Source organism: Fopius arisanus, unplaced genomic scaffold, assembly GCF_000806365.1.
Source record: "Fopius arisanus strain USDA-PBARC FA_bdor unplaced genomic scaffold, ASM80636v1 scaffold00011, whole genome shotgun sequence".
Taxonomy (NCBI): Eukaryota; Metazoa; Arthropoda; class Insecta; order Hymenoptera; family Braconidae; genus Fopius; species Fopius arisanus.
In genome coordinates, this window is record NW_011887750.1 from 417,291 (window position 1) to 443,675 (window position 26,385).

Sequence of the window (26,385 nt, forward strand, 5' to 3'; positions counted from 1 at the left end):
CCCCCCATCTCTATCCCTGCCACCCCCTTGCGAAAACTAATTTAATCGCAAAGTGGTGGAAAAAAAGAAGAAATTGATAAACAATATTTTTTTTTCCAGTCGCGAGCTTTAAAAGCAATTCAAACCGGAAGAAATAAGACTGAATTTATTGTAATGCGAATTGGCAATCGTTTTCCAGTCTCGAACTCGTCTTTTATGATAATCGCGGTGAATCGAGACGTATAAAATCTAAAAACCCTTCACCATCTCCGTAAAAGATCTCAAACCGGCATTTCTCCGCTGAGTAATTTTTTTCACCGCGCAGTCACACGCGTGTATGCGTTGCGCGTGAAAAAAAAAATGGAAAGAGAGAGGGAGAGAGAAAAAAAAAGGGGAAAAATAAAAATAAAAAACGTCCACCTTGGACGAAGTGGTAAGAGTTACGCCTGACAGTTATAATGCTCGGTGTGGCCATTTGCAGGATCGTTTATAGTGAGTCGTCCTCTAAATAAACAACGGGGTCCAGAGCTGTTGTCCATGTGCTCCACACGGATAATGGTGGGGTAAAAGAGTGAAAAAGGTGGTGCGCAACGTTGGCATTACCTGTGGGATAATCTTCACTTGGTGTACATTGAAAATTTTCAATGCGAGAGAAAACGAATATTCCTCGTTTTACCTTGGAATGAGAGGAGTTGCCGGATTATCCTTAGGCACGCGTTCCAGAACCTGCAGAGCCCGTTTCTGCCCCCTCACCACTTCCAACTCAATAGCACTCCAATATTTTCATTTAATGGTTCATTGCTGTACAATGTATCTAGTGCTATTAATTGTCCTGGATGAAGGGAAATTTAATTTCTCCGTATTTCACGGTGAATGGAGAAATTGAAAGAATTTTATTGGATTTGTTTATTGGGATGATCCAAGATGCATATTCGGGTGCACTATCTTTATGGTAGTCGATAGCTTCGAGAGAGATTAGTCCCCGGGAGATTATTACTTCATATGTGAAGGCTTGATTACGATTCAATAGGGGGAATCGGGAGAGACTGGTGAGATTGAATATGGAACTTTATTCGAGGCCAGTTTGAACATGAAACTGGTCAACATTCCAAGACATTTTCAGACATAATTGAACAATCTTCACATTGACTGATCCTCTTCGGAGGCTAAAACATTTTGTTCTTTCCTCTAACCGGTTTAATCCCAAATTTCCTAGTTTCTTTTTCAACGAATAGCTTGAACTATCTAATTAATCTCGAGTCGAATCGTTTTAGCCGTGAGCAAAATATCGAAATGTCGTGAATAATCGAGCATCATTCTCCTCCGTCTTTACCCTCTTCTTCGCTGATTCTAAAAAAAAATTGTTGACAACAGATCAATTTTCGAGAGCGATGGTTCATGAACTTACTTGCAAATACATTGGAGTTTGTCATTGCAGAAAGTGTCTTGGCGATACTTCTCATTGTGAAACTTGCGAACGCACATTTCCTGGCACAACTTCTCATTGTAGTATCCACTGCAGTATCTAATCTTCTCTTTCTTCTTGCTACAGGCTGTTTCATGAGAATATCAATACAGCGTGAAACCAAAATCCGGGGATTTTGATCGGTGATCGGTATCAATTCATTAACAATCGTAAAAGCTTGTTAGAAAAATTGTAGCGTAATGGAAAAATCCGTTTACCAAACACCGCAATGTGGAGAATGGAGAGAGTAGCTAACAGCACCATCATAATTTCCAACAGCTGCATAATACAGTGTAATGTGTCCTCTAGGAATATTTCCAAGACTAACAATGCTCTGATCAGGTCTACAAACTTATATAGATCTCGAGGCTATAAATCAATTGGTAATTGCCTTTTATGACCTAGATCGTCTATTTGCTCCATTTGTCATCACTCGCTTCAAAACACTGCCATCGCGTGTTGAAAGAATGAATAATTTCAATGTCATGAGTGTTTTTATCCAATGGCTTTGCCAAGTTTCTTTTGCGTGAAAAGTCAATGTTCCTCTACACGGTTATTACTCCAACAGTCCGTTCTAATTATGTCATGATGCTTGTCCCTCCTAACCAATTTTCTCGGTTATTAATCAAGCTTTCTAACATATTCATTTGACATTTCGATTGGCTTGGCACCCACAGGACTTTTCTACTCAAGCGAAAAGGTGTACGGAAATTGTCAAATAATTATTCTATTTCTCTGAAAAAAAATCCAGATGTAGGGAAGAGTGTCACCGATTTTCACCGCACAGTCTAGCCGATGAAATTGATTTTTTTTAACAATTTTAATCATAGATAAAGTTATTTAACAAAAATTGTAAAATGGTAAAGTATGACGTGCTCGAAACTCGACTTCTGCACGACAGAACAGAAATTTTTTCTGAAACACTTCATGTAAGGCTCTTGAGCTGTGTGAACGGTAATTAAAGAAAAATGTTTTGCCCGTCTATTTGTACAGCATGAAACACGATGCAGGATGAATTAATTAATATACTTGTGAAGGAAAATAATAAAACTGCCCACTTCAATTATAATGCCATATACTTAGAAATTTTTAGCGATTTTTTCTGATCCCAAACTCGATCTCTCCTCGCACCGATCGTTCAGGGCCTATAAATTATATCAACACCTCCGGGTCTCCCTAGAAGCCGCGGACGAGACACCCACGGGTTTATAACCCCACAATTTCAATATCATGATCCCCTGATCTCATCAACGCTCTCCCGCGTCCCAGACGCAGGATTTAATGCATGTAGGGCTCCCACAGGTGGTGACATAATTTATAATCAGGGCCCGATGGGTGTGGGAAGAAATCCCGTCCAGGATCTCAAGAAAACACCTAAAAATCGAACATGCCGAACCATTGACATTAACTCAAGTACTCCATTCCCTATAAAAAAAGAAGTTCCGAATAATTATAGAATCGAGACATTAATTTATTAACCGGCCCCTTAAAAAAATGTCACATATTCTCAAATTACAAAATTCTTTATCATTCGAAAATTATTTAATTATTTAAACAATGAGAAAAAGCCAGTTGTACATCCCTGTACCGCACTTCAACCCCTCGAAAATACAAAAGACTAGCCTGCAGCGAAATACCTTCCATTCTCCTCTAATTGAATCGCGATCGAAAATACCTCGCGATTTTCGCTCTCCAGAATATCATTAGTGTCTCGAGTACTGCAAGTTTATGCACATGAATATTCCAATCTCTAATACAGATTAAGCCCCAAGAAATTCTTGAGGCAATAACCACTCCTTCGAATGGGCCTTGAAAATTTAATTATGTCAAAATGCCATCAACGTGAGGCCTAACCGATTTCACAAAAAGGTGCTTTCACCCGAATTGCTGAATGAGTCCCGATCGCCAGAGTAAAAATTCTCTGGGATTCCCCTAGTGTTAACTCTCGATCCCTTCCAGGAACGGTCATTCAAGAACTCTGATAATTCCTAGAATTTTGTCTGAAAATAAGTAGTAGCCGGTGATTCTCGGAAGGAATACAATCCCCCCGATAATCAATTCACTGCTGATTTATATCGAAACAGTAGCTAATTAATGTACTGACAAATGGTTTGATATCAGTGTTGCTATAATGACCGGTTATTTTCTCAAGAAAATGCCACCCCTTTTCACGACACATTAACAGCCCAATACAGTGGGTGCAGTGGGTTTCATGGTCGATTATCGGCGCTAAACCAACATCAACTCTGGACCGCCAACTGTAAATCTGCAATAAAATCTGATAAAATCGTAACTGGAAGCTCAACTTCGGGAGACTCTGGACTCCAGGCTATCGTTTCCTATTGCACCAAGGAGCGTATAACTATATATTCTAATGGACGATGGTGTATGATATGTATGGGTCATACGTTCACAGATATGTAATATAGCATGATCCTGAAGTTGCAGTCCGAGAGCTCAGAGAACCGTTAGATCGGAGGGACTGGGTAATTAATTTTCCGACAAGCCAACTTGGCACTAGGCCAATGCGAACACCTTCCCTTCGGTTATACTTATGATAATTCGTAGCCACCTACAACTTGGACTGGCCACTGATTGAATTACTCATGAAATTGCAAGTTGTTTTACAATTATGCAATTTTTGCAATTTTTTTTGTGAAAATTGCACCAAAATCTCGTTATTCTTACTTATTAATTAATCAATGGAAACCGAAATTTTTTATTCAATTATTCCTTGACAATTGATAGATGTAAGCAAAATTGCGCTTTTTTCAACTTTTATTGAGATTGGAAATTTAATTATCTTTTCTGTCAAAATCAATTTCACTGCCACTCCCTTCTAATTACTAATCAGCTGTTAGAGATATTAAATTTTTTGGAATACAATTTTGTCATCGTCTGACAATACGAAAAAATTCACATGAAAAAATTGTCCATTTATTGAAAAAAGTTAATAGAATCAATAAATTGCCAATCGCAACACAACAAAAAATGCTTCGGCAGAATAAACGATCATGTCTCCTTACCCGTAATGAGAAAAATCATCTTAATTACACCGCTCTCAAAAGGTGATTTAAACTGAGTCCGAAAGCCTAGCACGTTTCAATTTGCGATCATAAAACATAATTTATGTCTCTATAAGAAAATCCAGTGACAATTTGTCACGGATGAAGAAGAGGATGTAGTAGGGATGAGCCATGATAAATGATAGCATCATCGAGTGAATATTGATTAGAAACACCACGAGAAAGTCTGAAAATTCCTTTGATATCCATGAATCGTCGATTTTAATTTGCAATTTGTAATCCACCTTTGAAGCCAGAGAGGGAAGTGAACAAGTTTACGCTTGATGGAGTGTAATTATACGTCGACATCCATACTTTACTAATTCACTCCTAATCCATAAAAAAAAAAACCATCCACAAATATGACAGTAGACGGGATAAAAGAACATTGAAAAAACGATAAGAGAAAAAAATAAATAAATGAATGGAGACGGAAATTTAATGCGCACTAATGGCATAATCGAGTAATCCTTTTAGAAAGTAATTTTTAGCTTAAAAAAAAATTTTGTCATGTGCCTTCGAATCCATCAGCGAAATTCCGTGCAATCGCAGAAGCGTAAACGAACGGAACTCATGGAAAAATGAATAATAAAAGAAAAAAGGAATATGTGAGTTATTCCACAGTGGCTGAATGCAGACCACATATCTCAGTTAATTACTCCAAGGGCTGAGGTGCATTAATACCCCTATGGCATATCGGCCTACCACTGGCACAAACCTATACTTCACCGACAATAATCCCTGAATGTGTACAACACGCGACCACCACTGTTGGGGCATTTTGCAGTCCGATATTGCCGCGGCGCCGCCATTAATTGAAGCTCAAGCTAAATTATTACGAGTCGCTAATTGCACTTGCAGACGGTACGAGAGGTGGGGAGATTTCAAGTACTGATCCTACCTTGTCCGACGCCAACTGTGGCTTATCAATGCGTCAAGTTCCCACAATCGCAATCAATTTTTCCATTTTTTTCAGCGAAAAATCGCACTTATCGATTTGATTTAATCCAATTAATAGCCATATCGCTCGAGCTGCACCGAGGATAATAATAATCGGCCTCTATCAGGGGATTATTCTTTCCAAATTAATTATACTTCGCACGCATTGATTAATTAATTTCACTAGTGATTAATTTGTGATGATTAATTGATTTTAATTCAGAAAAAAGTAAGCGCTGTTCGGTAATGAACATTCATGCTGTTACGAATGCACTAGACGTTGAACATGTGAGTGACTTAGAATAGTTCAGTTCATGGGAGGTTGTTTCAAATGAAAATGTCAGAACGTACCACGCGGAAGGCTTGCGATACCTTTCCGCTGCATTAAAAGAGTATTAATTGAAAATTACGATAATTCCACCATAAACGTTCAACTCTGCCGATATCTACCAAAGTGTTTAATTGTTCTGGGTTGCTAACCCCCGGCGATAACCAAACAATGACTAGCGAATAAAAATACCGAGATAATTCAATGTCAAATAACTTGCGTTCCGTCCATTCCCCTTGTTTTACTCAACATTCATTACAGATAGAGCATGGAAATACGATTAATCGCGTGCCTCGTGCACTCCACGTGAACAGATGCAACAGTCTTTACGTAATCCATTAGCCTTATCAATCATTGGTGCGAACTGTCAAAAATTATCGTGTTTACACATGAAATCGTAAAATTTCACAGTTACCTTTTCATCCGCAAACTCAAATTAATCCTCTGTCTTTTTCGCTAATTAACCCGATAGTCACACTCGGAGAAATCTCGAGAGATGAAAATGAAGTGTTTCCACCTTCGTGAATACCTTCTTTTTTCGAGCGCAATTGTCATGAATAAAAATTGTGGATTTTGCCCGAGGGAGGCTAGATCCTGCACTCAATTCGTGTGATATATGTCCCACGCATGAGCTATCGCGTTGAAACTAACGACCCCGACGTGTAAATTCTCTCCTCAAGATTGTAAAATAAAAAAAAAATAGCATTATTATAAACCGCATATTAACGCGCACACTCAAAACCACACCGTCGTGGCAATAATAATTTGTTCAGGTTAATTAAGCTATTCATTAGTGCGTCTGGTTCTTGAGGTGTTGATAGCAATGACACGGGTATCATTTTTAGTGGTGGCATTGATTATTGGGAAATCAGTTGGAAAATTCTTCTGGAATTTTAGAGCCGATATTGCATAAGCGGATTAACGGTAGATCTGGCTGTCTGGGGGTTTGAGAAGACGGACTTTGAGTGGGGATGGAAATAAATTGAGGGGGATAAAAATCGGGGGAAAAACAAAACATGGAGGAACGCGTTTTGTGGAGGGAAAAAAAAGCATCGATATTTGTTGGGATGTGTACGTGTGTCTGTTTGAAAACGCACTCGAGCGAATCCATCCGTTAGGAGTATAGTATCGGCGGCTGGAGGTATAGATAAGACTCAGCCAACATCTCTTATCGGGATCAAGTTGGAGAAAATCGTGAGAGGCGCACAGACCGATGCGTTTTATTTACTTGAATCATTTTCTTGTTGGAATGATCAAGATCATGGAAAAAAAAAATCTTTTGTAAAATGCACGCTATTCGGCAAATGAAAATGTCTGGCTCTCACGAATTTTTTCCGCATTTTCTCGCAAGAACATTCATTATTCCTCAATTAAAAAAAAATTTGCAGTGCATGCTGCATTAAAAAAAATCTATAGAGGCAATTTAATTCAGAGGAAAGGGATATATGGGTAATCTTTATATAAAATGGGTACTTTATTATAGTTTGTTGGCTCAAACTAATTTGTTTAACACTAATTTTCACAGGGAATTTTCCAGTGAAAATTAGTGTATCGCTGCGATGCTTTTTAATTATTATCTCTCGCTGTGATATTGGTGATAAATTTCTCTCCGTGTACTCTTGCATTTTTTCACTGATACTTGACTCCTCCCGCAATTACTTATATGACGAATCATCTCCCATTGATTGATAACATGCATCCATAATCAATATCCCGAAGGTAGAGTAAACAATTTGGAATATTAAAGGCGGGAATGAGAGGGACGGAAATTCGCGTGCGAAATCGACGCTCAGCCGTTACTCAGGATTTATAATTACGTGTGTATTCGCGACGATTTCCAGGATAGTGTGTGCACGACCGGTTTTTGAGGTAGACACTCGGAATCGCGAGCATCTAGACACGAAAATAAAAATAATAAAAATAAAAAAAAAACAGAGTCAAATGAAAAATGAAAATACCAGCGAAATGATAATGAAGAAATAAGATATCGCCCACCACCCGGTGAAAAATACTCATATGGATTATTATCGACTCCATTATTTGTGAATATTATTCCTGTATGTGCACTAGACACCACTGGAGCTGGGATTAAACTGTCACTGGGTGTCTAGCACCGGCTAAACGCACTTTGTGTGTCTCACCATGCGGAAAATCAAAATGAAAATATATTTGACGTATTTATTCAGTGGTTGAGAGGGAGAGAGGACTTGCCACTATCTCCGAGTATGTATCGACGATAGACGTGTTACTAACGGTGATTTAGTTATAACCAATGTGCTGGGATTAACGGAGTTGGTGTAATTATAAAACAAACTGCAACATATTTAACATCGACAACCCGGTAGCCAGAGAGCCATCTCTACACTTCATCTATTCTATGATTTATGGCATTACACTACTCTCGTTTTAACGACCAGTTACCATTTTATTTATTCATCATTTACGACAATTTATACGAAATAAACTACATCAATTTTTTATGCTATCAATCGCTCAATGAGAATTAATTGTCTCATTAAAATCCTTGAGAAGAAGACTTGAAATGCCTGGATTGAAATGGCAAGTGGCAATATTTCCTTGGTTTTTTATTAACGAATTAATTATCACCACGGACATTGGAACAGATTGTTCGGAGTTTAAGAGGGTGTTATAAAAACAATTGTCCAATTCCTTCGAAGAATTACAGAAATTTTCCTGGTTTTAATAAACTTTCAAGCGCAGAGAAAAATCACGTAAGTGTCTAATTGTGAAAATTTCGTTCTCCATTGATCATGAAAGGTCAATTGCGCTGGAAAATTGTTTGTTACTGATGGAAAGATATCAGGTGGTGCCAGAGGACATATTGATAATGACCAAATGGAGCACGAAATAAACATAACTGTGACTGGCGAGTTAATTGGAAAGCCAATAGCATATGGAAACGAATCCCGGGGCGAGAACCTTTTCTTTAAGGTGGGTACAGCCGTTATCCCAAGGATTTATAGCAAGCTCCTGTTATCCGGGGCCCCCATGACCGGTTGTCCAGGGGAGTTGGTTCTCCCTCCGCTCTTTTCGCACATTTTTAGATTCCCTCTGACCGACTTGACCGCACGTTTTGATTCGCAAAATAGTCGGGGCCGGATAAACTTATTGGTCTGTGCTCCGTAAACTTCCTACTTGTGATATTCTTGTTACAAATCACCGCTGACAACCAACGAACCAGCATCCGCATTAATGCTCAACGCTGTATTGATATCCCCCCCCCCCCCCCCTCCCTCACCACCCCGTCTTTCCCCGTTTCCCCTTGAACGAAGAGTCACGCTATGTATTTAATGTATGTATGCCCCGTGTTGGAGGTATAGAGTACAGCACGACAGTGAATTATTTCGGATTAATCAGATCATAACGAGAGCACCACCGGACTCGGTGGACTTGATGAGAAAACCGGTCTTTAACTTGAGAAGCCCACCATCGGGGCTGGATTTTGCGCGTGTCGCCAGGATATGCTATTTTTTAATGACTCCTATTAGAGCTGGGTCATTGCGTCTCGCACCCTGGCTAAAGTTTTATTTTCATTGAATTAGGAGTTGTAGAGGTTCAGCGGATACGAATGTCGTTTATTGGGGATAAGGGGAAAGTCAAGTGGATAATAAAATTCTTTGATGATCATTTGTCAAAGATTCAGGATTTTTCGGATTTATTTTTGTTTCGTAGGCGAGAGATGGTGGTGAGAGCTTGAAGTTGTTGGTAATTGAATGAAGCCCTTTTATTAGTCAATCATTTGAGATAATGAGAAAATTTTTAGAGTGAAAAAGATTGACATTAGTCAAGTGATAGTATTCGTTTATAAGACATTATTCAGTTTTTAGTCTTGGGTTCTCATTAGTGCTCATTACTTGGCTTTAGGGTTAAATCATAGAGTGAAATGACTTTTCCTGGAGATAAGCCATCTTTTTTCTCTTGGTTGTTTCAGCCAAAGTGAGATGTTCCCGGCTCAATTTGCCAGTGGTAAGCGAATTTTTACACCCACCATTTCTCTGCCTCCCTCGCAATAAAAAACGAACAGCCAATCGAAAAATAAAAGAAAGGGAAGAAGGAGATATTATACTGGCATGTGCCCATATAATACCAAATGCAACGATATTTCAACGGTCAGGCCGAACAAGATTCGCGACAGAGGTCCCCTTGCAGGGCCCAAAAAGAAATGACTATTTGCCTGGTTACTAACTCGGACTAACTCTAATGCACTGGCCAACCGATCAGAGCATAGGGGATTCCCGGGAAAAACAGACCGGAGCCGAATATCAACCAAACAATTTTTTCATTTTTTTATGCCGCCAACGGTGGACCCATGGAGCCAAATATTTAATAATAATTATGGGCTTTTTCCGGGATTCCGGAGTTAGATGTGACTGCAGCAAAGTTTGTGGAACTATTGCACAGAGAAAAAAGTTTATATGTGAGATATAAAAGATTTTTATTGAATATTCCTCTTGAATATTCTTGAATTTTCTTGAATATTCCTTTTTATTGAATATTCCATGTGTAGTTCAGTCTGAGAAAACCAATTAAAGTGTTAAAAAAATAAGATTTCAGATAAGATGATCCTTGAAAATTCAGAAAAATTCCAGAACTTTCATGAGAGGAGGAGATTTCCTCAATTTTTTAAAATTATAAAACATTTCACAGTCAGTGAATAAATATCGATCATTTTGACAATATCAAGAAGACAAATCTAATATTTCAAGTTTTTTAGAAAGTTTCTGTGGATTGAAAAAAGTGTAAAAAATGGAAATTGTTTTTGGTCTCTTATTGCCGTCTGGTCCATTTTTCCTGGTTTCAGTTCTCAGGTCTTGAGGTGAGTGTCCAAGAGAGTGAGGACGTGTGGTTGTACGAAGACAACGATATACCGATCTCTTCGCCGGTTCTCAACCTTTCTGAGTCCTTAATTCCACCCAAACACGAAGAATAAATAAATAAATAAAAATCCCAGCGGCTAAATGAATTTTTTCCGCGGTTCCCGCGGCTGTCGGAATTTCTGTTGGCGGAGTTTATCCCCAAATGGGGTAGTTCTTTCAGTGTTCATGGGATGGTGGAGGAAGGAACGAGTTGACAAACCCGGAGGAGCGGCGAGATGTTGTTCCCGAGGGAAGTGGACAAGGTGCGGCAAGTTTTATATTATAATTACGCCTATTCCCGGCCTCACCCGTCGATTCAGCTACTTGGGTACACGAGTTGGGGATTTGGCGCCGGCGCCAGTTGAGAGAGAGAAAAAAATGGGGGGGGATTTACACCCCACCCAGTCGGCTTCTTAATACAATTAGATTTTTATGAAGGCTTTATTGGGTGTGATGACAGGGGGCGGCTGTTGTGGGCGGAGGGTGAAATAATAACAGGTTTCAGGGGGGCTCGGATATAATAGATCCCGGAGGGGAGTAAAATATGGCGATGGAAAAATGGTGTCATTTTTCATTCACTGGGATTACAGAATCCAATGAAGCTTTCCAGTGAGATTTTGCTGCTCCGATTTTTATTCTTGAACATTTTTTTTTAATTTTCTAACTAACGATTTATGATAAATCCGATGTTTTATATTATACAAAAAAGTTCTAATCTTTGTAGATTGATGATATGTAAAAAAAATATCGACAATTTTTTTAAATGGATAAATAATAATAATATTTAATATGTAATGAATATTTAAAATAAATTTTTCTACGGTTATTCAATTCATCCGGAATTTCCTTGGACCTGTAATCCACGATTTTTAGAGAATTTCACATTGAAAGCCTGAGCCTCTATTATTAGCAGTCACATTGAGCCGGAAGACCGATACACAGATATCGCGTGGAGATATGAAACAGAGTCATTCCTACCTGTCCTCTGGAATGGGCTCCCTCCTCATCCCGAGTGACCGTAGGTATGGGCAGATGCCCCGCCGTCGGCGATATTGAAAAGTCATGTTTCACCAGGGTAACTAGAACCGGAAGTGGCGACTTCACCCTCAGCAGACGGTTACTCACGTGCCTCACGGCCTTGCGTCACGCCAACTGGAACCCTGAAATCGATAAAAGGAAAAAATCACACTTGAGACTTTTTTATTAGGTCAAATGGTTTTAAAAACCCAGTATTAGTCTCTGTCGCCCCCAGTCAATAACTCGAAAACTATTATATAATATTATAGCACTGACTATATCAATTTTGTATATCTTAGATATTTTATATCAATTCCTGAGGTTTCAAAATTGATGGTTGTTGATTTTTCTTTCCATTTATTTTCCATGTCCAATGTGAAATCATTATTTGAATTAAAAAATGTGAATTCCCAGAAAAATTTCAATTTCATCGCTCCTACTCCCTTTTATTACAAAATAAACTTGAAAAGCTCGACTGGATCGATCAAGTAACTTTCAACCTCATAAGAAAGGGAAACAAATAAAAAATAACTAGCCTGTGGCATGCAAACTCCGATAACCTAAACATTAATTACATTAGGTTTAACCCTTGGAAAAATCCATAGCGACGAGACCTCCAGGGCGAGGGAATAGTCCGAGCGATAATCATTTTGTTGGTCACATATACAGACGTTACCCGGCTTTTATGTGCCAGCCCCACATTATGAAAGCCCCGATGAACATTATAAAATTTCCACCCGACTCCAGTAGAATAAAATTTCATAAACAAATAAATCACGGGGGGATGAAAATCTGTGCTCAGCATCGCAATATCACATTCCAATGACCGGGGTATGTGTTGATCTTCGAGATATCTCTCCTCGTTGATGACTTTTTTTTTCAGTTTCTCCAAGTCTGCTGGGTCTGAATGTTCACGAGCTCGATCGACCGTTCGTTTTCATGTAAAGTAGGCGTAAGTAGGCAAACCGGGTGTCTCGACACCTCGAGTATTCCCTCTCGGTACTTGTGCGGTACTTTTAAAAATTGTAGATTGTTTCAGGTGATGTTTCGGGGGACATATGCAGTCATAGGATAAATTAATCGGGGAATTACCGAGGGAAATTCAGTGTTCCTTCGAGAAACAAAATTACATGATTCAAAGGCAACGGAAATTGTTTATATATATTCCTTATAAATTGGAAAAAGAACAACTTCTAAGAAAAACTTAATTATTATTTATACTGAAAGTTCTTATAATTTGCTACACGATTTTGCCACGTAAATGAAGATGCAATTTTTTTTCAATGACACTTACCAAAGCAATATATTTACTATTTACATAACTATTGGCATGATCTTGAGTATTTTGTAGAATTTTTGCAGTACGTATGAAGAGTTTAATATATTGTTAGATTGCATGAATTATGATTAAGCATTAAATGGAAAAAATCCTGGGAAAATGTTTGTAATAAATAGACTTTAAATATTCGAGTGGAGACGTGAGATATTTGCAATAAATATCCGTGATGACTCATCCAGGAAGGAATCAATCGGTGGAAAACTCGTGAAAAAAATTGAAAGATGGCGGTATATTATCGCGGTATACGCAGAAAAACCATTTGCAAAAGTGGATTTTGGACGTTCATAAGTTTTAACTCAATTCAAGTATTCTGTCGTACACAATTTACAAATTTTAAACAAATAATACTTCAACTGAAATTCTGAAAAAATTTTCTAATGGCCAACATAGTGAGGCGCAAAAAATCCAATTGTTCAGTCTTGTTAAATATCGATTTATCTAAAGAACCATGGATTTAAGGGAAATATATAAAAAAACTTTTTTTGCTGGAAATTTTACTGTTCAGAAATAACTTTATGAGTTATGATTTTTTGAGTTTCAATCGACAGTTTTCACGATAAATCTAGACTTGAGACAGTGAACTCAAATAAATAGAGAATCACCTGTCGTATCATTGAGATTTGTTGACGTGCATATAGAGAATATTGGACTTGAGAATTCGGTAACGTTGAAAATATTTTCTCCCACCACATGGTAAATAACAGAGTTTCGCTCCGTGTTCTCCAGTCGTCAACAACAGCAATAAATAACAGGAGTGTCATTGGTGTATAGATAATAAATCGTCGTTATAGCCCCGCACTATGAACACACCAGTATTACCAGTAATACACCGCTAAGTTAAAAAGGACGCACTGGTTCAAGGAAAAATATCATGTTAACTCCCTGAGATCCGATGTTGTCATAAATTCAGAACTAAGGAGAATTGCAGTGGCTACACCAGAATTATACCATAACCTAAATACTGAATGACATGATTTATCATCGTTCATTCAATTTCATGTTTATAATATTTCTGCTGCTGTCGCCATCGTAGATTAATTTGCACGAAGGGCGAGTTTACCTACGTGAAAATGATAAGGTCCGCCTTGTTAATTTTTTTCAATAGACACTTTCGTGTCGATCTATCACTGAATTATGCGGATCTTCCTATAAATGGTAGTGTGAAAATGTCACCCGGGTGATAAGTGTGAAAAATTAATAGCATTCGAGGTAAAAATAATTTATTGCAAAATTTTTGTCCTCATTTTTCTTTCGATATTCTGAAATACTTGAAAAATATTAGATTCTCATCCACTGCACGATTGGATCTCAACCTTTGGCCATTTTCCATCCGAATGTTCAAATAATAATTTCCACCAGTGAACCACTCGATTCGTAATCATCTATAGCATATAAAAAATTGCTCAATAACATTCCCATTTTTACGACGTGAAAATCAATGTTTTGGATAAGGTTTTACGAACAGACATTGGAAAGATACGAGACGGGAAAACACAAGTTTTTGTGATTACACGTTGGGTTTGACATGAAGTAACTCGACTCGAGTTGACACTAAAACGCGTGTAAATTATTCTTCATTTTCCATTTTATCACTAGTTCAAATAACAAAATGAGGATAAATCAGGATAGAGAGGGAAAGAGAGAGGTGTAGATGTGTAATAACGACTTCCGGTCATCTCGATCAGCTATTATCAATTAAATTCCCCGAACGAGTAATTACGCGGTGAATCATAGCGAGATAGATATCGAGAGGATGCACACACGCGTGTGGATGAATATAAAGGTGGAAGTCGCGTGCCGAAAAAAAAACAGGCTTGAAGAAATAATACATTGAGGACCCCTTGAGCCACTACTTTATCTCGTGTTTGCATCTTGGTTTCGGATTACCACTCGTTCGCGCCTTAACCCTTGGAGAAGTCATCGCTTCCGTCGGCCAAATCATCAGCTCAGAGCTCTAGGCTATTGAGGGACCAACGAGACTAGTCTCATGAACAAAGTGGTTTTGAGTGTCTCATGGTAAAAAAATACTCCAGGGTCACGAAATTTTATAGTTCAACCCGAATAAAACAAGTCGAGAAGAAAAAAAGAGATAAAAAAATGGTGATTGGCCTCGATCGTGAGAGATGCGGCTTTTTATGGGAATTATTCGACTTGGACGAGGGGTTTAGTGCTTGTAATGGTCCAACCATTGACAATGCATGGGACGGATCAATTTCTCTTCCATTCGCGCTCCGATTTTACTACCTGGCAATTAGCATATGTTATGTACCTGCGGTACTTGTCATCGAGGTCTTACAGACGGTTCTGAATCTCTCGCGACTCCTGATCGGGTACCCGCCAAATTCAATGGCCACACGAGGCAAATATTGAATTAAATTATTTTTTCGCAGGCAAATTCCATAATCAAATAATCTGAGTTCACAGTATTCTCGTTTTCTTCCGGTTTTGAGATAATTGGTCTCTACCTTTAGTATTGAGGTAATTTTTTTAAATTCCCGCACTATACCATTACCACCATTTTTCGTGGAGTTATGGGGAACGATATTTATACATAAAGAATTCAAAGTAATTTATGAATATTTTTTTATTCAATGTATCTTGTTCAAGAAAATTTATTCATCTTGACGATTTAATCAAATTCAGAATTCTGGTGGTGAGCAATTATTCCGGAAGATTGAAATGAATGCATATATCAGATTCCTTCACTTGTATTTTTTGAAATGTAAAAGAGGAAAGTCTATTGACGGATTACGAGGATTATTCCGTAATTTTTATTAAGTATTTATATCGGTGAATCATAGAGATTGTTGTCTAAGCTGATTATTGCACTGATTCAACCTGATTTCAGACAGATCGATAAATAATCCTGGGGTTTCGTGGTTATAAGGAGATATGTTTGAACTTATTCACGAGAATTTATTGTTTCACGAATTGCCGGGGGTGGGGAAACCTTTCTATGTATGACCTTGTTACCATTTTTCGATTCAGGGGATATTCGATTTCTTAATAATTAATTAATCGCTCTATCAATGTGCGATGTTGAAACGTTTGTAATGGAAATTTTGAAGTGCCTGAAATAGTGAATTTTATAAAGTACTGTGCGAGTTTCGCTGGCGTCAATGAATTCGTTTGAATTTCAAATTATGCAATCACTATATTTCCCGTTTTTATCTAAAATTTAAGAAGATTGGTTTTTGCGTGGCGAATGGAATGATAATGGATTTTTCAATGAAAGCTTGAATTTCATGTTATTTTGTCATCGTTAAAAATTTCAAGTTTTTTGTACATGAATTTCAACTGTAATTTTCCAACAGTGAAGTTTACACACAGCGGAACTAAAGATAATCAATCAAATTTATCTCCCGCGACTTCAGCATCTTTTGACTGACATTATGATTCATTCATGAGGAAAAAGATTAGGAAATTCCCTGTTAATGATTTTTCGCCATTATCATTACACTTTTAGATTTGACAAAATTTGATGAAACACATTCCAGGGATATACGAAAAAAAACTTTTTCCAATTCTTCTGCATCCATCAGCAGGGGTGCTACCCTAATTTCTGCGAGTACTCACGGAATTAAAAAACTGAAATTCCATCAATAGATTTGCATGAACATTTTAAATATGAACATCAGGAGACGAAAAAGCTATCATATTCAAAATCCACTCAAACCCAACCAATTAAAAATTAACGCGTAATTGTCACTGAACTTATCAGCGATTCCGCGTCGAAACAAAGAAAATCAATTAAATTTATTATCCCCCGGGTCTTTAGCATCCTCGAATTTTGACACAGTGTGCGTCATCCATAAGGGGAAAATTGAGGTGGGAAGAGGGTCCAGAGTGGACAGAAGACAGCCGTAAAAAATAAAGACGACAACGAGAGATCCCGACACACGTTGTCCACAAATATGTTCACGGTCTGTGAATGGGTGTGTGATACTGCAGATCCACCAGTGTTGGAGACCTACACGAAAACCCTTCTACGAGATCCGGCGCCGTGGCGCCTCCAAACCCACCGCCTGGCCAATTTCAAATCCATTCATTTTTTTTTTCAACTTCCAACCGAGTCTCTGACTCCTGAAAAATTTCGCGAAAATCTTTCAATTCGTTTCCATTTGCCGAGGACATGCGCGCCCGTTCGTCATCATCGCCATTAAAAATAAGAGATGGCAATGAGATTGAATCAGACCTTTTGACATGACTCCCTCATCGGGATCAATAAACTTCAGGACTCGCATTGATGGTCATCTCCAAATGGCCACTTTAGAGTGTCTGAATGTCTAAATGTCTGAATGTCTTGTCTCTTTTGTATCCGGTACCCCGTGTTTGTACCTGTGGACGAATTTCGTCGGGAAAAGGTCGAGAAGATGGACAATAACTGAGTAATAGACTCTCTCTCTGGAATACAGAGGGTCTTCTATATCGGTTTTCGAGTGAGATCCACACTAATGTAACGATGGGGACCAGCCGGCGCCAGGGGACACTCCTGGCCATTTGGCGCCACTTGAGGTCGTGGAAAATGTGACACCCGAAATAGAAAAAATACACTCCAATTCACTCCATCTAAAATTAATCCACAACACTCCAATCAACTTCATCAGCTAAATTTGATCTATTTCGTTTGCATTTTCACGGACTCAAATATTATAATAAATGACCTGGAGAGACGAGAAAATTCAATTTTAAATGATTATTTAAAGGTCGGATTGAAATTCAATGAAATTATAATGAATGTTGAGGATTGATTGCTTGAAAAATTTTAATGACTGTTTGATTGGAAGTGGAGCTCATGTTGATGGAAAATACATGGGTTTGTGTTGTACCAACGATTTCCACAACTCGGTGAATGCCCAGATTTACATGTTCCCCTGATACATCGACAAGTTTAACAAACTGACGTAAACCTAGTATTGAGCATAAGTAACAGAGTCCCCTGGATTTGCAAGAAAATTACACCTGTAACCCGCAGGGAAAGAGGCATTGGGTACATACGAGGTACTCCATAATCCGAGACATGTAAATATACAAATGTCTGTTAGTCCCTGTCGTTGTTATGGTAGCTTGTGTATAATGCGCACGTGCAAGTCCCAAGTCTCAGAGCCGCAGGTGAGACTCGATAAAACCCGCGTTACCGGATTAGAGAAATCACCGTGAGCAGTACTGAATTTACGCTGTCATTAATTTATATTATCTCCACTATTTTACTGGTGAAAAATCATTTCACCCATGGAATATACTGGGGTTAAAAAATCATTAGCTCATTTAAATCGAGGATTGAATTATTGTTGGCATACCAATTTACTCATTCAATAGTTGTGCAAATGAAAACGGAATGTATTAATGTATGATTGAACTTATTTCCCGGGTCTATTCTTCATGCCCATAAATTTGGATTAAGTTATTCAACATTTGAGCAATTTGTAAATGTGAAAATACTCACACGCAGATACTTCCACAGCGATATCATTTTTTTTTATTCAATCATTTGAAATTCACCGCAAATTTACTGTTCGTTTTCAAATACATTTTGTGGTAGAGAATAAATTTTATAACCCTCGAGAATTCCTCATTATCAATTTCATTCATTTACTACCAATTTATTATTTATGACTGAGCTTGGATGTTTATCGTGATAAATTTCAACATGCAAATTGATGTTGTAAAATCGTTGAATAACAATCTTGGGGTGTCATTTATAAACAATTCAGTGTGAATTTTTTTCTTTTCAATTCAATTTTTTATCAACTTGGAATTGTTAAAAATGAGGATTCGAGAGTGAGAGGTATTGAGAGGAAGGTATACGGGTTTGATGGTGAATCGTTTATCCGACGAAAGAAGGGTTTTGGTCCCGCCTACACGCCGCTGGCATTCGCGGTCGCAATGGCCGCTATCCGCTATCTCCGATTTCACGGTTGTGCCTCGAATCCTCATCCCAAGGCGCACAAACCACCCAACGGAGGTGGAGACAGTCTCTCATCCTCCTTCACTCCATTCTCTCCGCCTTCGACCCTCTGTATCGCATTGTTTTATTTGAACTGGGCCCTCCTCACCGTCCGCCCTGCGATTCCCTTCTCGCAATAAATTTCATGTCGAGGGTTACAGTTGGTCCAGGCACCGGTGCCAAGCCCCAACGATCATGGTTGTCTCACCAAATGCCAAATACGAAGTACTCGGGTCATGATCTCCACGTACACAAAGCAAATGGGCGATTCAATGTTTTTTCAAATGTCCATTTGTTGCGTCTCGTTATGACCAACTCAGGATCATCATTCACATCTCTGTTGAGTCAAGTAGCCCGCGGCTACTTGCCAAGTAGACACTCGGTCTACAAGTATTAGATACTTTATTATTACTCATCAGATTAAGATGAGGCTCGAACGACTCTCGGGAAAACTCAATAGCTCGATAACTCGATAACTCGATAACGAAAATGCTCATTTTGAAACATTTGTGATGATATTAATTGTGCTATTATTAGCCGCCATTTTATCAATTATTATGCTATTATTGTTATCCAGCTAATGCGGTGGTAGGTGCTCTCGGATAGAATGTTCCACGGAAGTGGAAGTGGTGGGTACGGAGCGGGCACCGACTACCAGACACAACAGTCCCAGCAACAGCAACAACAGCACAATCAGCAACTCCAGGCGCCGGTTTATGTGCCGTCCTCCAGGCCGGCTATTCCAACAGCAGCCACGGCGCAGTATCACTCCTTTCCTGGTTCTGCTTCACCCGCATGGTACCTCATTTTCAATCAATCTATCTCTAATTTCTAATCTATATTGCCTAATTTCATTATTGGTGAATTAATTCGATGAAATAATGAAATTATTCGTTGAATTTTATCAGGGATAAAACGGCATCCTGGCAGCATGGAGTCGACGGTTACACGCATCATGCTCTGGCAGGACACACGGGTGGTTCTCCAGGGGGAATGGGAGCCCATGGAGCCCACAGTCATCCCCATTCATCCCATCCCCACACAGCTCACCCTCATGCCACCCTGGCAAGTCCATTTTACGCGCAAAATGTTGCGATGATGTCCTCCCGGTGGCCTTACGAATCCGCCGGATTTCAACGCGCCTCGCCGTACGGTATGTCCCCTCTATTTCTTTTTCAACTAGAATTAGGTGAATGTACTCAGCAATGAGGCCTGATATCCCGAACAAAAGTAGCGGGACTACTTGCACTACGACGATAAGATATCGTCGCTATTTCCTATTTCCACCGATTAGTTATTATCGTAGGCTTTTTAGCTGCGAGGAGGGGAGTAATGGTTTTTTTTTATCACAACATGCGGGTGAGTTGGAAACGATTTTTCCAACGTAACTTTTCCATTCTTCTTCCATGTCTGTGGTACGAGAGGTCAAGCTATTTTTAATAGTCAAGTGTAACTCGTTTGAAGTTGTGATTCATTAGAAGAATTATTTCAAGTTCAATTTACATTTTACACTGTTGGAAAATGAAATTTCAAATTTTCAAATAAAAGCGTGAAATGAAACTGAAGCTTTCATTGAAAAATCAATTAGAATTCCACATGAAAAATAATTTTTAATTTCTTGTCTTGATGAAATATCGATCCAAGGATTTCAATTACGAGGAATGATTGAAGTCCCTGGAGATCGAAGGCACTGCTATGATTTTGCTGGAACATATCTCGCAGTGAAATTAGTGGGCTCACCTGGAGTATGTCTGGGAAGCCGAGAGGCTATATGAGAATGAGAAGTGATTTCTTTTCTCGGATCACACACACCAGAAGCGATTAACCGAGGGCCATGTGGGCACAGACTTGGAAATATAAGTGATAGCGGTGAGCTTTGAGGGATGTTGCCACAGAGCACAGAGTACTCGAGTGCTCCCGCTGCAGTTTTCTCCTTGCAGACCACTTAAGAGACTCGATAAATTAGAGGGTTCGAGTCTTCCGGGGGCAGGGGGTTAATAATCGATCTGTCATGCATTCTAAATTTGAAATTATCGCGCTGGTCTTTTATCTCAACTTCCTGAATTACCGGAGGAGTTTACGCCTCCAATGGTCAACGGTTCCGTCCCCAGGTGGCGACAGCTGGCGACCAATTTTTTGTTTAAATAAATATGATTATTGTCGCCCAAAATTCACTCAATTCGTTTCACCGCGTCGATATTGAATTTTTTAAGCAAAACGGGCCAGGACTAATTAACTTAATCGCTTAATTAATAATTGTTACTAATGATAGCTGAATTCAATTAATGTTGAATTAAATGAATAATCGGTCTAGTTCAAGGAGAAAGCAGTTAGAAACAAGAATTTCTGATACAAGTTTTTATTCTTGTAGAAGAATTTTTTGAAATGCTTAATTATATTGAATGTGTATCTCAATTTGTGTTTCGCAGATACAGCGATGGATTTTCAATTCGCGGAGGGGCGGGAGTGCGTTAATTGCGGTGCCATTTCCACCCCATTGTGGAGAAGAGACGGGACCGGACATTACTTGTGCAATGCCTGTGGACTTTATCACAAAATGAATGGGATGAACAGGCCGCTGATCAAACCATCAAAACGCCTCGTAAGTATTAGAATCCAGTCCAAGCCCATAACAATTTTCCAAATTGGGATAATGCGAAAGAAAATCTAGGTGAATTGGTACCGGGAACTGAGCAAAGAGGATAATATTGGAAATTTTATTCCATTTTGTCTAACAATAATTAAATCCATGCAATTTAATTGTTGAAGAAATAGAAGAGACCAGAAGTAGTGCGATACCCTAACGAATTTTCATATTTGGAAATAATTTTTTTGGCCGAGGGGAAATTAATTAAAAACTTAAATGCCTATGCTATCTCATTCACCCTGGGCTATCCACCTGGTTTCGCACAATTTTAATTACCCTCTTATCACGAATTATCGCCATTCGGCGTACGTAATTGGCAATGGGACAGATCTCCGAATTCCAGACGGCGACGAGACGACTGGGTCTGTGCTGTACCAATTGCGGAACCAGGACAACGACACTCTGGAGGCGTAACAATGAAGGAGAGCCGGTTTGCAATGCCTGTGGTCTCTACTTCAAGTTGCACGGGGTAAATCGCCCATTGGCAATGCGAAAGGATGGAATACAGACGCGTAAGCGAAAGCCCAAGAAAACACCTGAACCAAATGCACCACGATCCACTGGAACCGATCACGAGACTTCGACATCGACCACTTCGTCTCCGTCGAATGGTAACTATAGAACGACATTTAAAATTCAATTATATTTTTTTTAGTTATAAACCATACAACGAAAATTCCAACAAACAACTTTTAATCTGAACTAAATAAAAAATGGAATTTCCTAAGAGAATTTTTTGCAAATTAATTCTCTAGATTTGAAAAGCAGTCAGCAGCAGCCTCAGCATCACCAGATAGAATCAACAAAATCCTCATCATCAGTATCAACCGAACGTCCGGTTTATCTCGGTCACACATCATTACTGGCAACTGGAGGAGTGCCAGCAGTAAAAACCGAGCCGCGAAGTTGCGACGGACTAGTCGGACAGCCATACTCATCGTACTACCAGCATCCCCATCAGCTCGATCCACCAACTAGTGAGCACCAACAGCAGAATTATTACCAAACCCAAGAGACTTCGTACCATCATCAGCACCACGTAGCAACAGCTGCAAAACTTCTCGCGTCATCCTAGGAAATTACCCCCCCATTCGAGATTTTGCTATTACTATTGGATATTTGTTCCGGCACTGGGAAAAATTTATAGTAAAATTTATCCTGACGTACAAAAATTTGAGTTTGGCAACAATCCGAAATCGAATTATCATTGCATTCAATCGACAGTCATAATTGCAACAAAAATGATTCTATTATTGTTAATGATATTATTAAAATGTTATTATTTTGATTTTTTAGGGGTATCTTAATAATTGTATTAAATTATTATAATATTTAATTACAATTGTGCTCGCGAAAACTCCACGAAGATATTCCCATTTTTTACAACATTATCAGAATGGATTTAACTATAAATTTTTCTCTGTGTAATTAATTAATTCTTTAGTGTCCTGTTGAAGGAGTACTTTATGTGTGATACTTAAGTTATTTATGCACACGCGATACATCGATACGGATGCGTCTGAGTAGATCATTTTTTTACATTTTTTTAATGTTTCGTCTGTAAATATTGCAGGAACAGTTCAACGTAGTAGACATTAATCATTGATAATTATTAGATTAATCACCGATCAATTGAAAAAAAAAATGCACCTGTAAATAATACTTCAAACTTATCATTAGATTCCACCTTATTCCGATGAATTTTGATTTAAGATAATTAATAAAAATAATCGTAAATTGTGCCGTAGGAATTACAAAGAGTCCCTCAAATTTTTTTTTTTCGTGTACTTAATGCAATAAAGAAAATAGCTACAAACGAAGATATCAACTTGTGAATTTTATTAATCTTTACCCATGACCCCTTTTATTATGTGTGTTCGAGTGAGGATAAAGCTTTCCACCGGAAGAGGTGCTCGAAGGGTGAATGACGGAAATCTTGGGCAAATATTTTTTCTAGCTCTACCTTTAACATCGATGTTTCCATCCCCTAGTCATGGGTGTTGTTTTATTCTAACAAATCCTCTTTCTCCCCCTTCTCGATTGGAATCAGAATTGACGGTGTCGACCTGGACGAATGGACAATTCGAGTTCACACCGCAGAGTTGAGTGATCGACGATCTGACGTCGTTGACGATTCAAGGATATAGTGAAATGGGTGAGTTTTTCGAAGAGAAATTCAAAATTCCGTTACCGTTTTTACTAGGACATTTTTCAATCGCCAAGTGCCATTTCCGCTTGTCAGTCATTAAACCGTTAATATGTGGCTTGAAGGAGATAGCAAGTCTAAACACTTTCGGTCTTTAATATTATTTCTCTGATTGTGAAATTATGACTGAGATTATTTTAACGCGAGGAGAATACCATTTCGGATTAATTAACGATGAGAGTCCGTTCTTTATTGAAATAATTTTATGCAGAGCTGCACGTGAGCTAATTTTTTTTTCTATTCATTAGTGAGTTCTCAGAAATTCAAAGCGTTCCTGAATATCTAGAGTTTGAATCGACATTTCGGCGGAATTCCTCCGGGCTTTCAGTTTGACTTTTCCGCGCTGTTCTGTACTCATTATCTTTTCCAATCGAACAGGAAGAACACTTCCAACACCGGTTGCTTGTAAAGTCTGCGGTGATCGATCTTATGGAAAGCATTACGGTGTCTATTGCTGCGACGGTTGCTCCTGTTTCTTCAAGAGATCAGTTCGCCGAGGTGCATTATACACATGCATAGGTGCTCTTCAATTGCTCAATCATGAATGTAGATCTTTTTAAAAAAAAACCGGCGAATTTTTATTATGATTGCAGCAGGTACAGGTTCATGCTCAGTGGACAAAGCCCGGAGGAACTGGTGTCCCCACTGTCGCCTGAAGAAGTGCTTTGCGGTGGAGATGAATACCGCAGGTGAGAATCATTCAATACGATAATTTTTCAACCCACGGTATTGCAGCATTGAGAGATAAATATCCGCGAGATTGACTGAGAGTGGGGGCTGACTCAAGGAGAAGCAAACATAGGCCGCGTGCCCGACACACGTCCAACCGCTAGTGTAGGATGTGTCAACATTCATAATTGACAGACCGGTGAACTAGCACTGTCAGAGTCGGGGGTTGAGTAAATAAATCCCGTCGTAGTGCTAGATAACGATGCTCTGAATACTTGAATAAATAATAAAAATTAAAAATTCAATCGTAAGAGTGACAAAAAGATCTTGAACAAAGCGAAAGAAGAATGATCCATTTTAATTAATTGCCGTGCCCAAAATACTCGATTGATAAGAAATCTTCGAATAGCGAATACTACACTAGAGAAAAGAGAAAAATACCCGAAAAATTACGGAATTTTCACGTATTCGTGGGGTGACCTTGGTTTTCAGGAGAAAATACTGTAAGTTCCGTAAGAATTTTCGTATAGCGAGCAGGAATTTTTACGAAAGTTTCAGGACAATTTTACGGTACCTCCAGTACTTTTTCCCGAAAAGCAAGGTCATCCTACAAATACGTGAAAGTTCCCTAGCTTTTCGGGTATTTTTCTCTCCGTGTAATAACAAACGATGCGATAGGGGCACTCTAATTCAATTTTCTATAAAATCCAGAAAAAAAATGTATTTATTTGGAATTGAGGTGGGTTCCCAGCTCAACCAACAAGTTGAAAATTTGAATCGATTAAAATTCCAACTGAACTCAACCCCTCGCACTCAGCCCATCTCTTTTGAAGATATCAACGATCGAAAGCCATTCACATAACTCTTCCACCGCAAATATATTTAGCCGTTCAAGAAGAGCGAGGCCCGCGCACTAGGGACCGTGCGTCATCTTCTCTAGGTTCAACGACATCCTGGAGTTCAATCGAGCCACCACCGTCGGCATTTCCCCCGAAAATCAACGAAGGGGTCTACCAAGAAGCGAGAATCACCCCAAATATTTTCCATCCTGGATTACTTTGTCCTCCGTTATTCCCTCGTCTAATTTCTCCAGGTAATCTACACGTCATTCCTAGACGACCAAGACGACAGTTTGATTTCTGAAATTTCTAGGGGAAGCCATCCACTACGAAGTCTCAGCGCAAATTTTTCTCTCGTCAATTCGAGGTGCGCGCGGTCAAAGAGAATTCTCAATGCTGAATTCCTCCGATCAAACGGCAATTCTGCAACAAAATTGGGCTGCCATTTTCACTCTGCGAGCAGCCACGTGGCCAATTGATCTGGTAGAACTTCAATCGCAGAATCCAACAGCCAGCAAAACGATAATCACGTGTTTATCATTAGCACGAGCAGCAATACGCAAACTCCAACTGGATGAAATGGAGATTTCGTGTTTGGAAACTTTTGTTATTTGTCGTCCAGGTGAATTGCTTAATCTAATCAGAGCCAATTAAGAAATTATTTCCACAACATCTAGAATTGCTGAAAACAATGCCTGCTGTTTACCAATTAATGAGTAATCAATTACCGATAAAAAGACTGTTATTCTGGATTATTTACTGTTCAATCACTGGAACAAGTATTTAACATTCCAATATACATAATTGCTTCAGAGTTGGCCGAAACTGTGGAGGGACTTGGTGCAATGAGCGCAGCAAGAACTAAAGCATTAGAATCTCTGATTAAGCATCACCAAGAGCGAGAGAACAACAGCCATCGCCTCGCAGAAATTCTCCTTATTCTTCCAATTTTATTCACCTGCTGCAGCAAAGAACTAGCTTCTGCTCTGTTCGCCCCAATAATCGGCGAAGTCGCTCTCGACAGAGTCATCGCTTCGATTCAATAATCAGAATAAACATGTACCGAGC

General features: G+C 38.9%; 2 protein-coding genes across 3 annotated transcripts in view; both read left to right on the top strand.

The window, feature by feature from the left end:
• The window catches only part of LOC105262776 (GATA-binding factor A), a 28,252-nt gene extending 4,929 nt beyond the window's left edge, over positions 1 to 23,323 (top strand). Inside the window, exons 2-6 of one of the 2 annotated variants that reach the window (XM_011298548.1) lie at positions 19,534 to 19,754; positions 19,865 to 20,109; positions 21,386 to 21,558; positions 21,932 to 22,214; positions 22,359 to 23,323. In XM_011298548.1, the coding sequence (XP_011296850.1) occupies positions 19,564 to 19,754; positions 19,865 to 20,109; positions 21,386 to 21,558; positions 21,932 to 22,214; positions 22,359 to 22,678 (1,212 nt within the window). In that variant the 5' untranslated portion in view covers positions 19,534 to 19,563 and the 3' untranslated portion in view covers positions 22,679 to 23,323. The remainder of the gene's footprint in view (positions 1 to 19,533; positions 19,755 to 19,864; positions 20,110 to 21,385; positions 21,559 to 21,931; positions 22,215 to 22,358) is intronic. The other variant, XM_011298549.1, reaches the window with a different exon arrangement.
• A 431-nt stretch (positions 23,324 to 23,754) lies between these two features.
• Positions 23,755 to 26,363, top strand: Hr83 (Hormone receptor 83). Its single transcript, XM_011298839.1, has 6 exons — positions 23,755 to 23,758; positions 24,188 to 24,328; positions 24,403 to 24,498; positions 25,365 to 25,571; positions 25,631 to 25,939; positions 26,131 to 26,363. Exons 1-6 carry the CDS (start codon positions 23,755 to 23,757, stop codon positions 26,361 to 26,363), a joined length of 990 nt encoding a protein of 329 aa, XP_011297141.1.
• The last annotated feature ends 22 nt before the right edge of the window (positions 26,364 to 26,385 follow it).